Below are 24,538 nucleotides of genomic sequence, written 5' to 3'. Positions count from 1 at the left end.
TATTATTACGGTGTTATTGCATAATTTTTTTCAAACAATTGTACTAGGTATAATAATATATTATACTGTTATAAATATAAATTCCGTAAGTAAACTAATTTTAATAATAAAAAAGCTAATTATACGCTTACGGCTTATTTATATAGTTAAATAACAGAGACTCGTTAAAAATGTATACAACCAGACATGGTGACCATTATAATATTGTGTATATAGTACTAAGTACAAGTGTTACGCGTGTCCTTTCATTTTTACCATTATAGAACACAGCACGTGCAATCAAAATCCAGTGCGATCTCGTAACAGCCCTTTAAACCCTCTTTTTGCTTTTGTGCTCCCCTATAAATACACAACAACGACGGTAGTTGTGGCCAAAGTGGTTAGGTATGATTATGTGACGCAAATATCGAGTGTGTTTGGAGATGATAAAAAAAAAAAAAAAAAAAAAAAAAAACATATAAACGGCGAATGAATGAAAAACTCAGACGGGGAATTCCGTCGACAATGGTAAATATTAAAAATAAAAAGACAAGTGGATATGTAATATATTTCCCTTTTATATATCGCCGTGTTTGGAGACAAAATGACCGACAGTTAAACGTGTATAGATAAAACCCGTTGTGCCTTAACGGGTGAAAATGACAACTCCATTAAACTGTCAACGTAGTCTGTAAAGGTATTGATAAGGATTTGAAAACGTTCATCGGTTGATAGTACTCGAAGGAGCATAACTTTTTTAATATCATTTCAAATCATCAATGACTTTCGTCATAAGCCATGACACATAGTGTGGTTTTTGTTTATGTATTTATTTTCATTAAGCAATATTTAAATATATATATATATGTTCTAGTCAGAAAACATTATTTTATTAATGGATTAAAAAATAATAATAATAATTAACCAAATGGTCTCACATTGTTTGAAACTTAACTACACTTACCTATAAATACATTAAAATATTTATTTTATGAATCGATTAACTTTGACTTATATAGTTATAATTTTGTTCTTAACATTATAACTTATAAGTGCAACTCATTATTGTAATTTATTTTTCTTTTAATATTTTTAAAATAAGTTTTAATAGTGGCTATAAATAAAAACATTAAGTTTTCTTATTTATTCTATTTTAACTGCCTACATAATAGCATTATGAATAACTAATTCACGTCTTGACACTCTTTAAACAAATGTATAAAATACTGTAATCATATTTTTCTTAAAGTTATAATTATAATATAGTAAATATTTTTTTAATGAACATTTAAAAATGTGCATGATAAAAATCTATATAGTGCCTACAATTGTTTTTTTTTAAATTATTTTTCTGTGGAAAAAAAGTTTTTAATTTGTTTATCATACAAATAAACAATAAATATGACAAAAATGCTTAAACAAATAATAAATTGTTATTTAATAATTTAGTATAATAGTTTACTAAATTTTATTAAGTTCAATTTAAACATGCAAAAATATAGTATTTTTTTAGTTTTTAATAAACAGTCATTATTTATTAATGATTCTCTTTACAATTTCACATTATCAAATAATATTATTTAAATAACTCATAAAAAATTAAATATACTTTATAATGTTGATTGTTGTATGATTGATGGCTTACCCAATTTTAAATAAATCGTATTCGTATAGTCTTATAAGTTATAATATTTGGTAATTTTACTATATTTATATGTGCAATTAAATACAATCAAACATTTGACATTTGTGCTATTTTTAAAACTATAACTTTTATTTCGTAATACCCATAAAATTATAAAAATACATTTTTAGAACTGAACTATAAACTATTTAAATTTAAAACCTAACAAAACATTGATATAATAAATAAAAATTAAAACTATTTCATTTGAAAATAATATCATCAGTGAAGATCAATTATTGTAATAACTTTACAAGAAAAATGTTTAATTCTTAAAAAATAAAACAGAATGCACAATTATATAAATATGCAAAGCTATGTTCTCATAAAGTATATTATTTTTCTAGTTGTGTATCGGGATACCTAGAATTGGTGGATTCTTTTGGACAAGGATCAGGACCCCGGATATGTGGCCAAAATGAACGGTTAGCACCTCCAGTCGTCATGTTTGCAGATAGAGAATCAGCAGTATTGAATTTCCGGTAAGGATTAAAAACAAAAAGTACTCATGTTTAATATTATTATAAAACCTATTGAAATTAAATTTTAATAAGTTTTTGTAAGTAAGTAAAATGAGATATGATAAATATCTTATGGCTTAGAATGTAGTGAATAAATATAATATAGATACCAACTGAGTGAAAAAAGATATATAAGTTATCGGAAAGTACTATAAATGATGGGGCAAATGGTTGAACAGTCTTTAGTGGATTTCATCTTTGCACATGTTTATAAATGCATGAAAAAGATAATATATAGGTATATAGTTTACAGCAAATCAGGAAAACTATCACGGTAAAAAATATTTATTATTAAAATTTACTCTTTGTGAAATAATAGACACATTCAATATTACCTGGAGAGGAAGTAATGCTTTTTGCCATGTGGTTCGAGCTTTTTTATTGCTTCTTTATATTTTTTTTTTTTATCAACATTTAAATTATACTGTTGAAATAGTTATTAAATAATGATTGCTCCCCAAGGTTAGATAATATCGCGTTAATTGTTTTTCGATTATTGAATAGATAAATAAGACATTGTAATCTTGCTAAGAATTAGATAGACGTTATTTTGAAAAAAAAAAAAATTCATATCTTCGAACAATTGTTAGCAAAACAATTAAATTAATTCGATATAAAAAAAAAAATCATAAAACAATATTTTATTTAACCATATTAAAATTAAAATCAGAATTCGTCATAAAATTTGATAATTATAACAAAAGTATAAATACTAAAAATATTTAAAGAGCTATATTTTGTTCACTCATTGAGAATGTTTTTATTCATTCTCATTTCAACTCTTCCCCTTTAGATAGCTATAGCTAAAATATACACAATACTTCTTCCGCCTCATTTCCTTTTGCTTGACTTTTAATTCACAAAATAACATTATCTGTCATAAAAAAAAAAAAATGTAATGGAAAAGTATTAAAAAAAAAAAGATTAATTTAAAACACGACAGTAATGAACTAATGTAATTACACTAGTCATTATGTTGAAAAACCATTTGTAAATTAAAACAAAACAGATTATTATAATATCAATATGATCCACCGGGGGAAAAAAATATATATTTTAATATAAATAAATAGTGGTATGCAAAAGTTGTTTGGAAAAATCGTATGTTATATAGTAGTAAAACATTTAAAACTATGTATAAGTGTAATAAATATTTTTTTTTATTTATATTTTCATTACTCGTAGTGCTTTCTAATATCAACAAAAGAATAAAAAATACAAAATCAGTATAATAGGAACTAAAAAAAAATATAAATAAAACCTAACCATTGTGTTTTTTACACGTAAGGCATAGTTAATGAATTAAAGAAAAGAATATTCTATTATAAAATTTTAATCATTTGTTTTTATCTTTTGATGAAGTATCTCCACTAAGAAGTCCCTACAATCCGTTTTTCCTGTCCGAATATTATTGTATCAATTTATTATTACTTACGTTTATTGTTTCAATTGTAACAGATTGCTATATAAAGAATTATGTTAAAAAAAAAAAATCATTAATTTGCAATATTAGTCATTGATAGATCCTAAACAGGGTAAAAACCAACTGACATAATGTAAATTTGTTATTTCTATTTTTCTTTATTTTCTTTTTAAATATGTATATATAAACGACCATCATAATGGTTCATTGCATTCTAATGTACTGTACTTGTGTAATGTACAGTTTTATTGTTATTAACAATAACATAAAATATAACTTGTTATGATATAATTAATAACAATAATAATAATAATCAAGATAAAATGGTACTTAAAGTTGTGTGAAAAAGTATAAATTTATATTTTAGATTTTTGATATAGAATATGTAAATTTTAAACATTATGTTTATTTTAATAGCATGTATACAAATTATGCGTACAAGTATTTACATTTATCGTTAATATATTATGCCTACGTGAAAATGAACAACTTGTTTGAAAATATGAAATTGATAAAACATAGATACACTAACACTTTACAGTGTATTTTAGTTAATTTTATAAATATATATTATTATATTACGTTTCATCCTTACGAAAAGTGGCCGTAATGCCGTAATTATTAACGCTGGAAATTTTCTTATAACTTCGTTGCATTAAAAGCGATATTATTATCTTTATTAACGACACCATAAATTTAGACGTGCGCTGAAGAAACTTTTAAAAGTTTTCCCTTCATAGCCTTCGCTTATTGTTTCACCACCATATAAAACGGTTTGTTATTAATAACATTATGATTGTATATTTTTATACTTCGATGAAATCTTAATAAGAAATCTCTAATTCCTTTTACTGATTTCCGGAAAATATATATATATATATATATATATATATATATTTAATGAGAAAAGGGTGAACCGAGATTAGGGTCAGATTTCCAACTGATGGGTTTTTGCGGTCAGTTTTTGGTGTGCGGCCAACGGTCCGAGACAGATGGACGGACAGAAAGACAGACGGACAGACGCTGACATTAATTTTCTATAGACACGCGCGCGCACACGGGCATCTCACCCCCGACCATAGGCCTCGACCCTAGACTGGCTTTCTTTCGGTCTGTAATCCGAATAGCTTCGCTGTTATCGTCAAAGAGTCTGAAGTTCGTATACTGGAAACGATATTTTATCGAATAGACTCCATCGTATATTCGTATAGTTTTCGAGCCAAAGCGCATATAGTTAGATATGCCCATTGGCCAGAGGGTTTTCATTTTTTTTTTTAAATCATTCCTCTATTCCCCCCCCCCCCGTCTCTTATTTCTTCCGTCTAGTTCTTGATGGATATATAGATCACTCGGACGTTTTGGATTGGTAAATATGGTTCTTAACGGTCCGTGGATGGTAGCGTTTTCTTTCGTACCATCGCTATATTTGCGACATTTTTTTTTTTAAAAGCCACACACGTATTTCTGCATGGCTTCACAATTGCTTTTGGGAAACTGATAATGTTTAATGACAACGCACAACGAACTCTTCGAAGAAAGCAGTAAAAGATATTATACGGGTACTGAATAAATTTCATCCAATACACATTTGTAAGTTAGATTGGATGTCACCACAGTTCTATTGGTTAAAAAAAATCGTGAGTTTAATTTACTTATATTGAAAGAATATAATAATACGCAAAATAAAAAAAAAAAACCGTTATGTTCACTCTTTATTTTTATATTCTATCATATGTCATAACATCAGAAGAAATACATTTTAAATTTTAAAATACAATCAAAATTAACAACAAATATATATTTTTTTTAATACAAACATATCTTTACCTATTACTTTTTAATACATAATTTATACGCTGTATTATTTATATGCCTGAAAATATATTTATGTCGTTTGTAAAAACTGCTGTGAAATATTGCATTTCACCAAAATGTACTGGTGTTATTACTTTAAATCATAAAAAAGCAATAAACAATTTTATTGCAAAAGTATGCTTCAACAATGGAGTTGAAAGTTGAAATAAAACATCAATTCTTTTAAAACAATTAATAATGATTTGATACGAGTAAAATTATATGGTAATAAATTATTCTGAATTAAGTCCATGGAATTGAATATCAATTTTATTGATAAGAATTTAGTTTTAAGTAAAAACAATAAATAATGAAAACCAATTTTCAAATTAATAATGCAATTATTTTATTGTTTTAGGATTGAAGAAGCCACGTCTAGATCACAATTTTTGGCATATTTTAGTTTTACTTCGTTAACAAATGTTCATGGTCTAGCGTTTAGGCCAAAAGGAGGTAGAAGAATAGAACACACGGGTGAGTCCATGCATTTTAATTAAACTACTCGGTCTCGAAGGGTCTGTTCCCTCGTGATCCCGTGATGCAGGTAATACAGACTATAGCGTACTTATTACGCAATGTCTAGTTGAAACGTAGTGTAACACGTACATACTTGTGAATCAAAAATTCTTGTTTCGAGATTAGGATTTGTAGCTAACTGCAAGCACACGTTGTTTTCGTAATTGCTTGTAATTATATATATATATTATCTTATTTTAAAAATTCACATTGCAGCATGAATATGTTATGATGAAAATAGTTTTGTACTAGGTATATTTAACCGAGAAACGTCTATTGATGTTTTATGCCGAATAACATTGTTTAAAATGTTAAGCATCGTTATAGTTGAGCTCATTCATAAAATTAAATGTAATAATTTTAAAATATTTAAATAAAATTATGTATTCTATATACGGTACATAAGGAAAGTATTCAAATGATATATTATTATTTATTTACCACTACATTTGTGCAGCTGATATCAGGCATTTAAAATCATATAAAACAATTCACAAATAATATTTTAATCATACATAGTTTGTGTAATTTTTCTTCTTTAAACAAAAACTGAATTTCGAAAAATGTTGTGATATAAACGATGAAATACTATAAAACCATATAATGTTATTCGGGATTGTATAACAAAGAAATGTTACGGCCACATACAAATGCAATTTAATGTGATATATTGCCTTCATATTTTACCCGAATCATTAATTTTTCGCTAAACGATAAAATACACACCAAGGGTGATTCTGATTTGAACATCTGTTTTCATATAATATAATGTTTTCGTGTACAGGATGGCTCATTAACTATAGTAAACAATTATTTAAAATCAGGTTTTCAGAACTTTTCAATATACTTACTACTTAAAACTATATTTTTGAATTCTTAAAATTGTTCGTTCTACTTAAGAAGTGCCTTGTGGAGTTACAGACTTTTCTTTTTTTTTTATTTGTCAAATAAGAAACACCCTTTTACACTGTAGATTATTTAGTGGATAGTTTTTCTGAATATTTTTATGTATTAGAATACAATTTTTAACAAACAGTTTTTAAGTTATTTAACTTTATATACTAAGGATGATATATCTATAAAAATTAATTTGAAACCTATTGAAATTTTTAATAGTTAATATTACTTTATCAACATATATAATTTATAAAAATAATCCAAGTATAATAAATTCCATAAAAACCTTAATACACTACTATCCTTAGTATAAATATTTTAATAACTATGAATTACTCATTTGCATTTTGAATTAGATACATCAATATTTTCTAAAAATATATCCACTAAATAATGTACGTACACCTACGTTTAAAAGCGAGTTTTTATTTGAAAAAAAAAACAGTTCTATCACCATACGACAATTCTTGTGTATTACGTGTATTAAGACTGAAGAATTTAAATTAATTCAATAGGTATTTAATGAAAATAATAGGAGTAAGTATCTTTAGTGAATCAATATATATATATGCATTATACATTTATACGTATACAGGTATATTATATTATTTTCTAATTTTAGTTGTGTTAAACTTATTAATTATTACATTTCCCAATAACCTAACCTACGTGAGTCTGAACAGCAATAAACATCATATTTAAGCAATATTTAATCTGTCAATTTTATTTAGAATGAATACATTCAAATGAAAAAATATTCAAGTTATAGAATCAATGTAGGTCCACCATAATAATAAATATTAGTTTATTAAATAAATGTATGTGACGTACGTTTTATTATTATTTATAGTAATTATTTTTGATTGGATATGCATGTTTAACAGAAATTTAATTGTATTTAAAATTAAAATTATTATTTTGTTGTTCTTGATGCAAATAATATAAAAACAAATTAAACAAATTATATTAGATATTAATAAACTCTAATAACTAGTCATGTATCAAATAATTATTCATTATTGTCTAACATGCATTTAAACAACAATTCAACTAATAATTGTTACACATTTTGTTAACAGTATCTAATAAAGTTTAAAAAAAAATGATAAATTTACTAAATAATTGATAGGTTTATCAATATGTTTTCATAATAATAAGAAGAAAAAGGAGTAACATTATCTTTACAACCTTAGCTAAAATTTTAGTGAAATTTATTTTAATTTAATTAGCTCCGTGAAACATTGTGTATAGGATACACATTTAGAAACTTTCTTTTATAATAATTATAAAATATTGTTGCCATTTGTTAATATAATATAGTTTCATGTTTATTATTAAAGTGTTATGTTGTTTAATTTTTCTTTAATAATTCAAATAGTATTTATTTTATTAGCAAGGTATACTTTTATTACCTCATAGTTGGTTTAAATAATATAATTAATTGATATTATTTTAGATCTGTTTATTTATAATATATATTTTATTTGTTTGAATTTTAAAAACACAGTGAAAAAGTATACATCATATTACAAAATTGATTTGATTAAATGAGAAAACAGTTTTATTTTATGTTGAATTTTCATAACTAAAAGCTATAAAAATTTAGATGTTTATATAGCAGACGTTTATACGCTACTTATGACAGCTTATTCTAATATGAATTTCAGAAATACAATTACACCATAAACTTACCTTTTATTTTCCATGATGAGTTTTATCTGAAGCTTGAATCGATTATCACATTATCTCAAATTTTAAATTTCAAAAAATGTTACTTGTACTTTATATTTTATAAATAACATTTCGAATTTTTTTTAAAGTTGTATTTATAGTGAAACAATATCATAAATAGCAAGATCCTGTTAATAACAGTAAATGTCAATTCAAATATTTAGCCTGAATAATGTGCTATTGTAAATATATTTATTTATTTCATTTTCTACGTCTTATTTTTCCACCTCACCTTGTTCAACTTCATTAACATAATATTATAATGATAATATCATAACTATACGTAATAATATGTATTGTTATTATAATATATACTGTGACGGCGTCTGAAATAGGCAATTTAGCTACATGTACGGGCACTAGACATTTTTTATCAAAACTAAATCATCTGATTTTTTTCCAGTTTGCGATTGGTTGTATCAAGATTTTTCTTGTAACAAAGACTCTTGTACACTTGCAAGCCCTGGGTTTCCGGGAATTTATGGTACAAACCTTTATTGCAAGTACCATATTACCACAAGCTCCGTTCACACCCAAGTACGGCTCCAGTTTCTCACGTTATCATTACCACTCAAGTAAGATATTTTAACAATAATATTGTATAAATGTAACATTATTTCTATATGTATATATATATATTAATATTTATCAAGTTGACTATTTATTCACTATAATATTAAAGTATGTAAGTACTATACAAGAAAATATTGAGAAAATTATTCAAATATTCTAAAAAATATATATAAATAACTAAAAATACAATTTGTTTACAATAATGAAATAAAATAATTATATTGAACATTTATAACATGTACGATATCAGACTAAGTTATATTATTTTTAATAATTGATCGATATAAAAATACTCATGATTCGATACACGCTTAATGATTGAATTATTATTAAATTATTTTCAAAGTATATTTAAAATTAAGCTATTTAATTTAATTTAGATTATGAATAAAATATATAATATACCATAGCACATATTATACATATTATATAGAATATACTAGGCATACAACAATTTTAAGTTATTGAATCAAATTAAACACATTTTTTAAGTTCAGTGGTAAATTAATAATTCTTGTTTTTTTTTTTTGTTCATTAAATAAATACGTCAGTAGTAACAAATTGCAAGATTATATTGTTATTAATTGTGATACATACAGTCTTGTATTTGAACATTTTATGAAACTTGTTTGCATATATTCAAACGTATAATACTATTTTGATATCCTCGTTCAATCAAAATGAACTTAATGTCACAATTATTTTTAAGTTGTCAGAACAATAACGAACAAAAACCATTTGTTTAATTTCTTCACGTTGTTTTTGTTATCCACCATATTGTTTTGTTTGTTTTCATATTGGAACGTGTATACTTTGTGCTTGGGTCAACTGAGATCTGTTGATGCTTCATTGTGTGTATAGTGGCCAGTGAGTATCTATATTCACATAGGATTTTCATTTGTCATAACTCATAATTATCTTTTTTCGACATTATATCTTAAATTAAGATTGAATATAAATCAGAATTAAGGTTTCTCTATATGATACTTACAATATAAAAATAAGAGGTGTTTAGGTCAATCTTTCTGTAATACATTTATAGTCAAATACACTTCGTCATTAAATTGACACTGTTAATAGATGTGTTAAATTTGAATTCAATAATATAACACTCTACACGACAAAAACAAATTTTCTGAGCGAAGTTGGTATAAATTATTGGTAACCAAGGTTACCAAACAATTATTTTAATTATTAAATATATTAATATTAACATTTTTATCAAAGTAAAGTAGTAATAATTTTTAATTTTGAACTCCCAAAAGTACCAACTTAATTCGAATTTACCAGATTGATGTTGATAATCAAAGTATTATTTCTACTAAAATAATTTTAATTTAATTGTAATTAATTACTATAATTAATTTTTTACTATTACATTGCAATTACACTTGTTTTAGTTTTTAAAAGATTGTATGCATACTCGACTTCACTCGACTTTCTCACTGAGATATGTTTTGTGGTCATTTTAATTTCTTCTTCATCTCATCAACGTTCATCAAAAAAATATAAAAATTATAAATATTATACTTTTTATTTTAGTAGCTATTTATTAAATATTTTTACATTTATTGAATAAAAATATTTATTAAAATAAATAATTTTTGTTTGATTATCTGTGTTGTTTGAAACCACATTAAGTTTTATTTTTACTAAAAATCATATATTATCCATTTATTTCGTAGCAATCCCCTATTTTTTTTATTCCAAGCATAAAATTAAATGTAAGCTATTTTCCACAAAACTATTCATTCGCAAACTTATACGCTACTCCATACATCTGTTATTGTTAGTATATTTAATTTATCAGTGATAGATTTTAAAACGTTTAAATTTAAATTAAAACTAAAAATTAAAAATCATGTAGTTCTCGAAAACTTTTAATGACTCAGGGATGCGTTAAAATATAGCGTCGTGCGAAATGACTCCGCATTGCTACCCATCTAAAATATATTCGGTAGGATAATTAATCCAAACCCTCTACCAAGACATACATACACACATATACACATACACATGCCTATTTGTGTATATATAATATTATAATATATGTGTGCGTAGACTAAGCGAACAAAAGGACAATAAGGAGGGTAAAGGCGAATAGTGGTGATGGAGAGGAAGGTAGTGTATGAGATCGGATAAATATATTCTGAGCTCGTGTTGCAAACAAAACGGCGGTGGCATGGTGAATTGTGACCCACCGACCCGGAGAAAATGTTTTGCCCTCCAGAGGCGCGTCTTGTGGCTCGTGTGTGTAGCCGGTGTAGCCGTTGAAGAACGGTGGTAACGAAATGAGAGGATTTTTCGCGGGCGGCGGACCAGTGGTGACTGGCGGCGACCGTGCTCCGAGTGGACAATGATTGATAAAACGGTGGCAGCGGCGGCGGAAGATGTGCTCACTGGAAAAGTCGGAAGGAAACGTGACGTAAATAATACAGTGCGCGAAACTTCTCCCAGCCCGGTAAGACGCGTATATCCTTCCCGTCGTCCAACCATCCACACAGGTGTTCAGTGGCGATAGGGATATAAGAAGGTATATTTTGTGTGTATGTGTTTGTTTATAGTTCAACTCTCGTTCCGGACGCGATATTCGACGCACGCCATCGTTTATCATCGCACAAAGGTTCTCCGATCGTGGCCAAGACGATTTAAGGTCACGGGATCCGACGAAAAAATACGCACGCTCGCGTTGTTATAATACAATATTTTATTATTGCCACCTCGCTGTAAGCCAGCTGGATTCCGAAGTCACACTGGCTACAACGGTCAATAATAATATATATTCACGTAGTTACACCATGGTGGTGACTTGCAGTGCTCTCCAAAATCGATGAAAATGATACGATGATAACTTATGTTTCAAAAGTTTTTAAGTTGTTATCCTTCTTTACTCCGCTATAAAGCGTAAAACCATATTATATTATATATAAATCGGTCGCACTTTTGAAATAGGGAAACGAATCATTTTAACCGATATGGTCGGTAGAAAACTTTATTCGATTAAATAGTCTACTATACAATATGTATACATACTAAATATTTTCAACCTTGTACAGAAAACTGTTTACATTAAATTATATTGTAATTCGTTGCATTTAGTATATTATAAATACATTTAAAATGTTTCATGCTTTGGTATAACCAGCTTTAATTTTAATAGCAACTTATTCCTATATATAGTAATTTTTATGTTCAAATGCTAAAATTTAGGTCACACGGCGGTCATGCAAAAGTTTCCTACCACATAAAATCGATTTAATAATTTTGAATGGAGAAATTAAATTTTATAGCAATGGTTTTAAAACGTCATCAAATTCTCAAAGCATTTACAATCATTTTTTAGAAATATTAAATATTTATTTTAAAATATTATGGATTTTGCAAACTTTTTTTTTTAACCAACGCCAGATCTGTTGACCAGTAAAAGGCTTTTCAGTGTTTTCTGTGCACTGTCTCATAATAAGACGGACTTAATAGGGTAACTGAAGTAACTAAATTCCAATCAATTTGTAATCTAAAACGATACTGACTTAACTACAAGGTTTATCGATGTTAAACATTTAAATGTCGATTCGTCATTCAAATTCTAAACATATTAAACTTTATTTTTAAGGACCGATGATAAACTGATGTTAGCACGTTTCTTAGATAATATAATAGTATACAAATTTTCAACTAGTTGTATTATAAGACTAAACTGCGTATTATTATAATTATTTTGAATAAATTATGTATAGTATATTTATTTTTTATTTTCAGATTTATTTTTTATTTTATTATATTTATTAGTTTTAAATATCAAACATTACATTTTAATACGAAGATATTTTATTATTATTATAAACCGATGGGTTCACTTAAATAATTATAACCGTAGCTTGTGTAACTGTAACTGTAACTATAACTATTAATACATTTATATACATAAGAACCATAATTATTTAGTGATTTTAAAATCGAAATTCATAATGCAGCATAACCATTTATCTTGGTGCGAAGCAACCATACGAAATGAATGTACAACCTCAGTACTACTATCAATATTTACATTCATTATTGTATCCAAGTTTTTTAAAATTATTGATATTTTTGTGGATATACATTTTTTTATAAAATTTACACCACTAAAAATAATCTTCATTACTTTAAAAATGCTGCAAGCTCAGGTATCATTTCAAATAGTTCCGTTATTATATTTTTCATTATATTTTTTTTAAGTGTTTATCGTTATATTTATGCCAATTAGTGTTTAAAATATTTAGCGAGTATAAAAAATTTAAATTGAATACAAACATAAAACGTAATTTTTATAATTTCAAACTTATTATTATTATTTTAAGAATTTTTACTTGAGTTGTAAATGTCCACTATCTTATATAATTTGTTTAAGTGTGATTGCAATTTTATTTAATCTAGTTATACATTTATGCAGACCCAACAGTTAGTATATACTACTGCATTAATAAAAAATGTTTGTTACTCGAGCGTTACATTAATTTAAGGTTAATTTTATAAATATATTATCATACACATATTATGTTTAGTTATATAATTAATTTAATTCATTATTATTAAACAACAAAAAAAGTGGATGTTATCGGGCTTTATACATATTAAATTATAAAATATAATAAATATATTAATATTTTTAATATGACATTATTTGAGAATAAAAAATAATCATAGAAATAAAAATATATTATACATAATAATAAAATCATCTTGTAATAATATATACATATAAAATTATTACTACGTTTTTGAGTTATGTGAAATAAGGAATGTGAGACGAATATGATAAGAAATTATCAATAGTAAAATGACTAACGGATTATTATTTATTTATAATTATATTTAGTGTTAGGTACTTAAATTATTTTGTTTATTTTAGTTTCCAGAATAAAATTGTACTGTTCTTTCATTACTAAACCTATATGCTTAAATTACTTTGTGATGGGCTGTATATTCACTAGACTGTGTAGTTTATTTTATACCTTTTTATTTTAAATTTCAGTAAAATAATGTTTTGCATAAATAAACAAGTATAAATATAAGAAAAAAATATTATCCTAAACACTAATGAGTATTTTATAATTTATCAACTTGATGATTATTATTTTATATTTTAGTCATAACAATTATTCTATGTTGATATTAAACAGCGATCGTGAGTGTTCCAACAACAATCGACAAAAATAGATATAACGAACTGAAGATCATAGACTTAAATTTTACTTATTTATAATTATTATTATTTTAAATTTTAGTTTAAGAAAAAAAAACATTTGTTTAATGATGATTTTTATTATTATTATAAATTATTGTTCCCGTGATCTTGTATTTATAGGGTAGGTATGTTGTTTAGAGTAAATGGTTTTCAAATCAAACATTTCATCACCACGTGTTTTATCTTATTATTATTATTATTACTATTCACTACGGTATTGCAATAATAGTCTTACATCTTACTAGGAAATTTCCACTAGGAAACCGATCGCATGCAAAGTACAATCGAGATAATAATATCAGAAGCAAGAATCCTCTATATACAATGCGTACGGGAAGTTAACGAACCGCGTAAAAGTGTTTTCCGTTCCGGAACTCTGAATGGCTAGCAAACGGATCGCATTTTTTTTTTAAATTGCAAGTTTAAGATGTTTTTATATTTTTGCAACAATATACACCTTACGCTAGACGGGTTTTTTTATTTAATAAAATGTCCCATTATAACACAATATTTTTATCAATGCTCTTTTATTTTACATTACTATTGAAATATATTTCAATAGGTAATATCTACTTGTATTATACATTGTGTCTATATTCAATTTTAAGGAGTTAAAATAGAACGCAAAATTGTAATTTAATATAAAAATAAATAATTTCTAATAAAAAAATATTATATTAATATTGAAAATAATAATAAATCAAATACTGTTAGTTTTTTTCAATTACTTTTATATTCATTTATTTTTATAGCACAATCGGATTTCCGACTGTGAAGGTTTAACAAATTCCCATCACTGATTTTGAAAAAAAAATGTTGTAAAATCAAACAGGAGATATAAATATTAGGTTTTTGATAATATAGTATATATATTGTCACGTGCAAGTTATTTTCACACTGAAAAGTTTTTTGAAAAACTTCTTATGATAACTTTAAGAATACTATAATGGTAACCGAATTCTTCATTTCCCACAGCTACAAACACGTTTAATTTTAACAAGCCTCTAAAATGTTACTAGAAGAAACCTAAAAATTAAAAAGATTATTATCGATATCGAAGTAAAAATTTTTATCATAATAGAAACTTAAACTTGTCTAACAATTCAATAATTTATTATTAAAATAAAATATAATTCTAATAATGAATATTTAGGTAACTAAAAGACTAAGTTTTACATTAATTTTATAACATTCCATTTTTAACAAAAGATAAAAAATAATTTGATACAATATGTCTGGTTAAACAATGATTTTAAAATAAGTACCTAAATTTAAAAATATATATATCATTTTGTTATTAATAAAAAATAATACAACACTAAAATTAATAAAATGTATATTGCATATTATGAATATCTAGAATTGAATTTCAGAATAAAATATTGTCATTAAAATACATTTTAAAATAATAATAATATTATTATCATCTAAAATCAATAAATTTCACATAATTAAAATTGTTGACGCTTAAAAGAAGAAATTGTGAATCCGTTTTTTTTTTTATTTAATACCTAAGACAGTTTTTTTCAAACACGATGGTCCTTATCCCATTTGATGCTTAAAATGTAAAAGCAATAACGACCCCTCAGCGTAATTGAATATTTTCTATTATGTAACCAACACACGTTTTATCTCTGGGTGTTTTATGAGGAAGGTACTGATACCAAAATCCTAATCGACGTTCTGAATTGTAATAGTATTTTAAAAGTTATTTAAATGAATTGATTTTAGAAACCCATATTAAACAAATTGTTATTTTAATTGAATGATAATGAATTAGTTTTCCGAAGTTACATACATTTGAAGCGATAGGAATGATATAGAAAAATAAATTTAAAATTATTTTTTACTTACAAATCAGGCTGATATTATTTATATATATATATAAATATAAATGTTAGTATATTATATTAGTGCAATTGATATATTTGTATTAGACTAAGTCATAAATTAATGTCTTCGTAAGTGAACTATAATATATTAGGCTACTAATGCTACCATGAATGTAGAGCGTTCAAAAGTTTATTTCTCGTATAATATGTTCAACTGTCTGTGCAAATGATGTAAGGTATACAATATAAGGAATAAATTATTATTTCTACTTTGAATGAGTTAATGTTTATTTAATAAGTATTCAAGCAGTCACAGAGTCAACTTATAACTGCATCAAAATATTTAAATTAAAGAAAATTTAATTTACTACATTGCGATAGTTCAACAAGATTTTTCAAAATTATAGAATTTTGTTTAAACTATCTATACATGTATATTGTACCTTAAACATTTTATATTTACAAGATATAATACACTTAAAACTATGTTCATATGGTCTAGTAACATTGATAACACAGTTTTTAATTCAGTAGTCAATAAAACATGTACTATACCTGCTATAATATGATAATACGTACTTACATGGCTATATATAAATTAATATCCCGACGGAAATTAACTTTCAACAATGCATGAATATGTTGGCATTATAATTTGTGTCGTTTAAAATCGTTGGGATTTGCATGGAGCAGCATAAATGACAGGTTGTAACTGTTGTAAGACAGGGATACAACGGCGAAGAATCTGTCGTGATGTTTTAGTTGCGTGGAAAATAAAATATCATAGAATACCAATGTGGACATCGGACGTTGACAAATATAAGATAGCTAGTGGAACTATCGCGGGTTCTATGTTGTAAGCTTACAATTTTCACGAGGAATTGTGAGTTTCCCGGTTAAAAAGCTTTTATCCGGATGACAGGTTATTAATAAACGGTTATTCTCCGATAAAAACGTTTTCCGGAGATTTTTCATTTAAAAAAAAAAATAAATTTTTATTTTTATTACATTTAGTACGGAAATTTCAATTTCCATCCCTAACGCTTATTCGGGGGTAAAAATAACTTACAAATTTTTTTTTCGATTTCCAATCAGAGTGTATTAACAATTAACATATATATATAGTATATAGTATATACAGGTCTATATAATATTATTATATAGAGGGCATATGAATGTATAACAATATGTTATTAAAATAAGAATTATGACTATGTATTTCATAATAGCTACAAAAATGTATATTTTATTTCATTAACTACCAAATGTTAGATATATTAATGATTGATCTAAATAATTTTTGAAATTGTTGTTTAATGTATTACCTATTAAGTATAATATATATATATATATAATTAGTTTATTGTATTTTGGTTTCTATTAGTAGGCAAGTGTTTAAAAATTTACTATAATAAAACGTATATTTCGTAATATTTTAGCCATTGTGGAACACATTACATAAGCGTTTATCAAGGACCGACATCCAACAGTCCTTTAATAACAACAATTTGTGACAAGAGCAAAAAAGATCACACTTTTCCCGGGCCAAACGTGCTGCTTGAGTTCAGGTAAAACTCTATCAAAATTATACACTCATTGTACTTCAAAATGTTAAATACATATTTTAAAAGAGCTAAATAATATTTATTTGCTATACTTTGTAGAACTGGAGCTGCAATTCCGCCGTACGACTACACGGGATTCGTGGCCACTATCGAGTTCATCGATGACGTGAGTACACAATCAGCTAGTACTGCAGCCACGTTGGAAGTATCGCCGTATCCAGCCATCGCAATTCAGAGTAAAAACAAAAACAATTTTAAATAATTAAGTCTTATAAACTGTGTCTTATTCTGAAAATGTGTCGTAGGAAACTTAAGAAACGATCAATCTTGTGAGATTACAATCAAATCGGCCGATATTAAGTCTGGACATTTTGATTTACGTGGTATGCAAAATTGGAAAACAAATTGCACTATTCGTTTTGAGGGAAGGGAACCGGAAATTGTGCACATATCCTTGTTTAACTACGTACTTAAGTGAGTGTGTTTATTACATATAAAATTAAAATAAACATGAAAACCTTGTACACAGTATACATATATAAAGATACTATGATATAATTTTTTTTACATCACTATAAGTAATATTCAATCTAAATTTTAATTTTTTTATTAATTTGACTATTATTTATTATATTATGTTGAATTTATGTGTTAGCACTTAAATATGTTTGATTTATTTGTATAGTAATACATATAATGCAAATGTAATACAAATACATAAATAAATTGAAGATTCTGTTTAGTATATTCAATATTTTTATTTCTTAAAAATATTTGAAAATGTATTTTGTTAATAATACATATAATTATAATATAATTAGGTACTTATTTTAAGTATTCAATTAATATATATTTAAACATATTATAAAGGTAATCAGTCATATTGTGCAAATAAGTTAATAAAATAATAATTTACAAATCGATATGATATTTTAATTGATTTTAGAGCCAGTTCTTGTGAATCATTTATTGAGATTTATGACGGACCAAATATAAGGTCAAAAGATAAAACTAAAAAATTATGCAGTCCCGTAGAGAATCATGCTAGAGATACAAATGGAATGTAAGTCTAATGATGGGAAGTCGATTAAAGAATTTGATGAAAAATTGTTGATATTTTTTTACTTTAATCAATTTTATGGTTGTTTCACTTACAGGTTTCGTGAAAGACAAATGTTTGTTTCGTCGGGGAATCATATGACGCTTTTCGTCCGTAGATTAATGGCAAACAATCAAGACGAAGAGACTGAATTTTTAGATGGAGCCTACAGTTTCTTTAATGGTTAGATAAATTCTTATTTATATTTATATGACACAATAATATAAGTAATGTATTTATAAAAAAAATTTTATTAATTTCAATAATTTAATTATACATTTAGTATTAGAAAGAGGGACATTGCAACCGGAAACTTTATGTGATGTTAACTACAATGGCCGAAGCAGTTCATCTAGAGGGAAACTGAAACATCCAGGAACCGAACAAATATTTTGGAATGTCGAAGGACAATTGAGGTGTTCACAAAATCTCATTCCAGCTACCAACCAAAGCATAAGCATCAAAGTAATAAATATTTAATATTTTCATCTGTTAAAAATATTGTAGGTACGTAATTAGTGAATAAACATTTATATTTTTATGGTTACTGACATAATTTAGTTACAAACTTGTATCAATAATAATTTACTTGAAATAGATAATATATTATTTGTACTGATATTAGAAACTAAAAAAAATAATTATTTTTAAAAATCGTATTTGCGATTGGTTTTTAAAAAGTTTCTACTCAATATCCATTATATATTGTCAGCTCTCGTTAAAAATCATCTTGGTTAAAATCAGTGACGAATTTGTTTATAATGTTCCAAAATACAAATTATAAAACAATGTATCCATAGAGACAACAAATAAATTCTAGAGGTCGTACCAAGTAAGATTACCAAGTACTCACTAGCTGGATCTAACCCATTTTGTTTTATACTCAAAACATGGTCGGTCGTTGTATTAAAAAATAAGTATAAATCAGAAAATCCAAACAAAATATAAAATGTGTATATTATACGAACGTTTTTATCTTTACTTACCTCATATTTCTTATTTCATACAAAAAAAAATATTAAAATATTTTTATTAGAAAGTTATAATTATAAATTATGTTTTTGAAGCCTCAGTCATAAATACATAATTAATTAAAGAATTTTATATTTAAAGAAATTTAGAAATTCAGTATTTAAAATTTTTCAATTTTAATTTTAGCATAATAATACAACACCTTTTTGTGTATTTCATTCTTAGTACATTTAATTTTTGTCAAATATTTATAGTTTATACATATTTAAAAATGTATATACAGTTACACTACTTTCACCCAAATTTATACCATAAGCTACGTATACGAAAAGTACAAGTATAAAGTAAGAAAACATAATGGTATTAAATCTGTTTGATCAGTAAGTCATTTACGTCTACGTCGTTAAATTTAAAGAGTTTTTAAATCCATAAAATACATTAAGTTGATACTATATTAATGTTAAAAACTTACTATTCTTTGAGAAATTGTATTATATTATATTATTTAGTATAAAATGTAATTACTGTTTTCAATGAAGTTTCATTAGTAACCCTTCTATTAAATATTATCGATAAAAACATTTTTAAAACTTACTTTTGTGGTAAATTATAATAATGTTATAATGTTGACATTTCTTAATCAATATTTTTAAATTTATTATTTAGTTCAATATATATATATATAACGGATATAATTTTGATGAATATCATTTATTATTAAACTTAAGTATTTAATTATTTTTGATAATTTCAATTGTACTACACAATACGAAATACAATAGAACATAAAATAAATGATAAATTGTGAGTAGTAAGTACATATTAATATCATTATTGATTTGAAAAATAAATTAATTCAGATTCCATTAATATAGTTTATGACCTATTTGTTTCAAGCAAATTTTCCGAGCAGACTATTAATACAATAATACGTATATACTATCTTATATATATTATATAATAAATAATAATCTAAATAGTTAATAAAGGTACCTATATATTACATTTTAAAACCTAAAAATCATGAATCTTAAATATTTTTAACAGGTAATATCATTAAATAAGATGTCTTCGGACTTGTGCTACACCGAATGCGGAGATGGCGGATGTCGTTGTGTCAAAAATGCTACATCCATAGTCGATCAGCTGTACGTCATATCGACAAACGATGACATATTGTCTTGCATTTGTGGTGATTTTCAGGTAATGTTGTCGACGGACGAAACTGTGAACATATTTATGTACCTATTTAATATTATTTTTTTACTTTCCTGGTTTTTGTGAATTTCAATTGCATTATATTTTATTATAAGCTTCATATTTATGTGTGCGTTAGGCCGAATGGTTACCGGTCACCGTCAAATCATGGTCACCCATAAAATTGGTATACTCGGTATCAAAGTACAGCTGGTCCAACAAGGGGTTCGAGTACTCGGCCGAGTATTCGTTCAAAGACGATATGGTGTGTGGTTATCGGGTCATTAACCAACATACCGGTATACTTGAATCGCCAATAATGATCAGAGATAGTCCACTTAATTTCTATTACCATCAGGATTGCACATGGTTGCTGGATTCAAATGTCGAACGTCACTTAACCATAGAAATAGGAAGTTCACAAAGTCGTGAGTATAAACTGTTACGTTACAAACTTACAACAATTGATAGTAATACATTGAATCGTGAGTTTTTTAAAATGACAAAATAAGACCAATAAACTGTCTATTCGATATAACACACGAAATTACCTGAATTTTCTATCAAATATGTTCCAAACATTTTTTATTTTTCGACTGGAAATTTACGATTGGCATCTTCAAATATTTTATTGAAAAAAATAACAGCTTTGTGTGTCTAAAAATTATGTCAACTTTTCTTAATGTACTAGTTAAAAGTATTATTGGACTATGGACGGTAAACATTTTTGTTGTTAATTATTTGTTTATTCATAAGATATATTTAGTTAAATTTTACAATCAATTTTACATAAGTTTCTATTGCATTCGTTTTTAAAATTTGTTAAACACTGACCGTAAATTATTATTTATAAATGTTCTAGTTCTAGTATTAAACTAATCTATATAACTATACAAATTACAAACTCACATAACATATTAGATTATGCCAAATGTATTGTTTTTTTTTTTTATTGTTTGCAGTATACTTAAAAATAGTTTAAAAAAAGTTAATTTTAGAAATAATCATTAACTTTTTAAGACAAAAATAGGGTTAACGATGTTCAAATAAAAACATAATTATCAAAGTTCTAGGAGGATAATAATAGAGTGATTGTTCTCTAATAAAAGAACACTAATTCTGGTAATATCCTTTGTTGTAAAATTTAAAGTTTGTGAAGTAGAATTTAAACTTAGTTGGAAAAACAATGGGTGAAAATGGTTATTAGATCGGTAAAAATCTTTTTGAATAATTTAATTTACTAATAGTTTACAAAACACCTTTATTCTTAGAAAAATTATAAATAAAAAATATCTGATGTACTTATTACAAACTGGTCTGATAAAATAAAAAAACATTCTCGAGCAGTAGTTATTTTTGAAAACCAAATAAGAACTTAAAAAAATATAAAACATCAATATGTTTTATAAGTTTAAACTATTTAGTTCAGACAGATAAATTAAATGTTTTTATTTTAATAAACGATAACAATATGATATTGAAATATTATAAAAATTAATACCATATAATATAATAAAAATCTAATTATTAATAATCTGTCATAAATCATTCAAGTTAAGAAGGGAGTGTTCAATAAACTTTATATTTATTGATTGATTTTATTATAAACACCAGGTAATATTACCTACATTGTAATTATTGTAAAATAAAAATTGTTTCGATAATTAATAATAAAGCGTTGGATCAAAATAATAAAACTACGTAGATATTTTTGGTTGATAATTCAAAATTTATCTTCAAAAAAATTTAATTATTGACATAAATATATGTTTCAAAAAACGAAAGTTTTAATACAACTAAAAATTCACCATCCTTAAAATGGTCTATAAAATATTTAATATTAATTAAATTATAAACCATGGTGTCATATTACAATCACGTTATTAATATAACTTTATAACTTATTTAACACCTAGGTACATTAGAATAAAAGCATACAAACTAACAATATAGATTTTAATAAATTTGGTATAATTATATAGGTAATTTAAATTCATGCTAAAATAACGATTTTAAGTCTTAAGTATCGATTATAAATAATTTCTATAATTTGTCATATTAATTTTCCAAAATATTATACAAATTTACGACTTTCTTCAGTCTTGACAATAATATTTTGTACCTATTTTAATACCTTTAGTATATCATATTTTATTTAATATTAAAATTGTCTAAAATATTTTAAAAATAACTTTTGTAGGCGTAAAACATTTCCAAAAATATTTAAATATTTTTTTTTTAACTATAAAGTATTTAAAAACATAATATTTAAGATTTTATACTGCTGGGGCCTGCGAGTCATAATAAATATAAATTATATGCTTTAATATGTATATATTATATTTTAGGTCCTTGCTCAGCGTGGAATATAAGCATTCATGAGTATTCGGAAAGATCAGATGATAAAGCCGGTCAGGTATTATACACATTCTGCTCCAGAGAAAAAAATTCAACCAACACATTGCCGTGGCAAATGAATATCGTAGTAATCAAGTATGTAATTTTAATATGATTTATTCAATTTCAAAACAAATTATTAAATATAATGTTTTTGTACTTTAGGCTAAGAGTAATGACTCAGACTCCACCTCAATATTACATTAAATGGAGATCAGATGTCGATCGTGCCAGACTGTCCGGATCGACGGCCCATACAGCCGCTGCTAATAGATCATTAAAATTGACAAATAATTGGACAATATTATTATTTACCGTCATATTTTTTTACGTAAAACAAATGAAAAACAGTTGAATAGTTGCCAGTATGAATAAAGGATGTTTTACATACGTAGATTTAATTAAAGGTGTCTACAAATAATTGAACTATACACGATTATTTTTGGTTGTGACTGTTAGTGTTTAATTGATTTCGTGCCAAACTTTTAAGTAAATGTTTTTTTTAGTAATGTATTCATTTAAAACTGTAGATAATCTGATAATTTACTGAATATTGGCATATCATCAACTGAATGATAAAACTAATAACAAAATTCTACTTGCGTCTATAATTTTTTGTTAGTTTTTTGTTTGTATAATCAATGAACTACGAATAAAAATAATTATAATATAATCGGTACTTAATAAAATTTATATAATATTTCATATAAATTATTTTTATTCTTATAATTCGATAACGTTATATTATATTCACGAATAAAATGAAACATATTTATTTCACAATAATAATGTGTGTACCTACTATGATATTATAATTGAAAGTCATCCAACTTTTTTGAGCTGTACTAGTCCCAAAAATGGTATGATGCCTAATTAAAGTTTTAAAATAACAGTTATAAAAAAAAATCAGTTAGTATACATCTCATTTACCATTTTGTTAAAAGACTTAAAAAAATATTTTTTTTTTATAATTTTATAATTCATTGATCACATAATTTTGTTAATCTAGTTTAGTATACGACCTCTTGATGAAAACGCCTAATAGTACTTTAGAACAAAAAAAGCTAAAAA

General features: G+C 25.2%; 1 protein-coding gene across 2 annotated transcripts in view; it reads left to right on the top strand.

The window, feature by feature from the left end:
- Nucleotides 1–24,093, top strand: part of LOC113556761 — a 169,712-nt gene extending 145,619 nt beyond the window's left edge. Inside the window, exons 6-18 of one of the 2 annotated variants that reach the window (XM_026961892.1) lie at nt 2,011–2,145; nt 5,820–5,935; nt 9,009–9,180; nt 17,677–17,805; nt 17,902–18,038; nt 18,108–18,276; nt 18,749–18,865; nt 18,960–19,084; nt 19,185–19,366; nt 20,921–21,076; nt 21,210–21,498; nt 23,419–23,563; nt 23,633–24,093. In XM_026961892.1, the coding sequence (XP_026817693.1) occupies nt 2,011–2,145; nt 5,820–5,935; nt 9,009–9,180; nt 17,677–17,805; nt 17,902–18,038; nt 18,108–18,276; nt 18,749–18,865; nt 18,960–19,084; nt 19,185–19,366; nt 20,921–21,076; nt 21,210–21,498; nt 23,419–23,563; nt 23,633–23,822 (2,062 nt within the window). In that variant the 3' untranslated portion in view covers nt 23,823–24,093. The remainder of the gene's footprint in view (nt 1–2,010; nt 2,146–5,819; nt 5,936–9,008; nt 9,181–17,676; nt 17,806–17,901; nt 18,039–18,107; nt 18,277–18,748; nt 18,866–18,959; nt 19,085–19,184; nt 19,367–20,920; nt 21,077–21,209; nt 21,499–23,418; nt 23,564–23,632) is intronic. The other variant, XM_026961891.1, reaches the window with a different exon arrangement.
- The last annotated feature ends 445 nt before the right edge of the window (nt 24,094–24,538 follow it).

This window comes from Rhopalosiphum maidis, chromosome 4 (genome assembly GCF_003676215.2).
Source record: "Rhopalosiphum maidis isolate BTI-1 chromosome 4, ASM367621v3, whole genome shotgun sequence".
In the NCBI taxonomy this organism is placed as follows: Eukaryota; Metazoa; Arthropoda; class Insecta; order Hemiptera; family Aphididae; genus Rhopalosiphum; species Rhopalosiphum maidis.
Note: the sequence above shows the minus strand (reverse complement) of the source record. Positions and strands in the feature narration are given on the sequence as shown.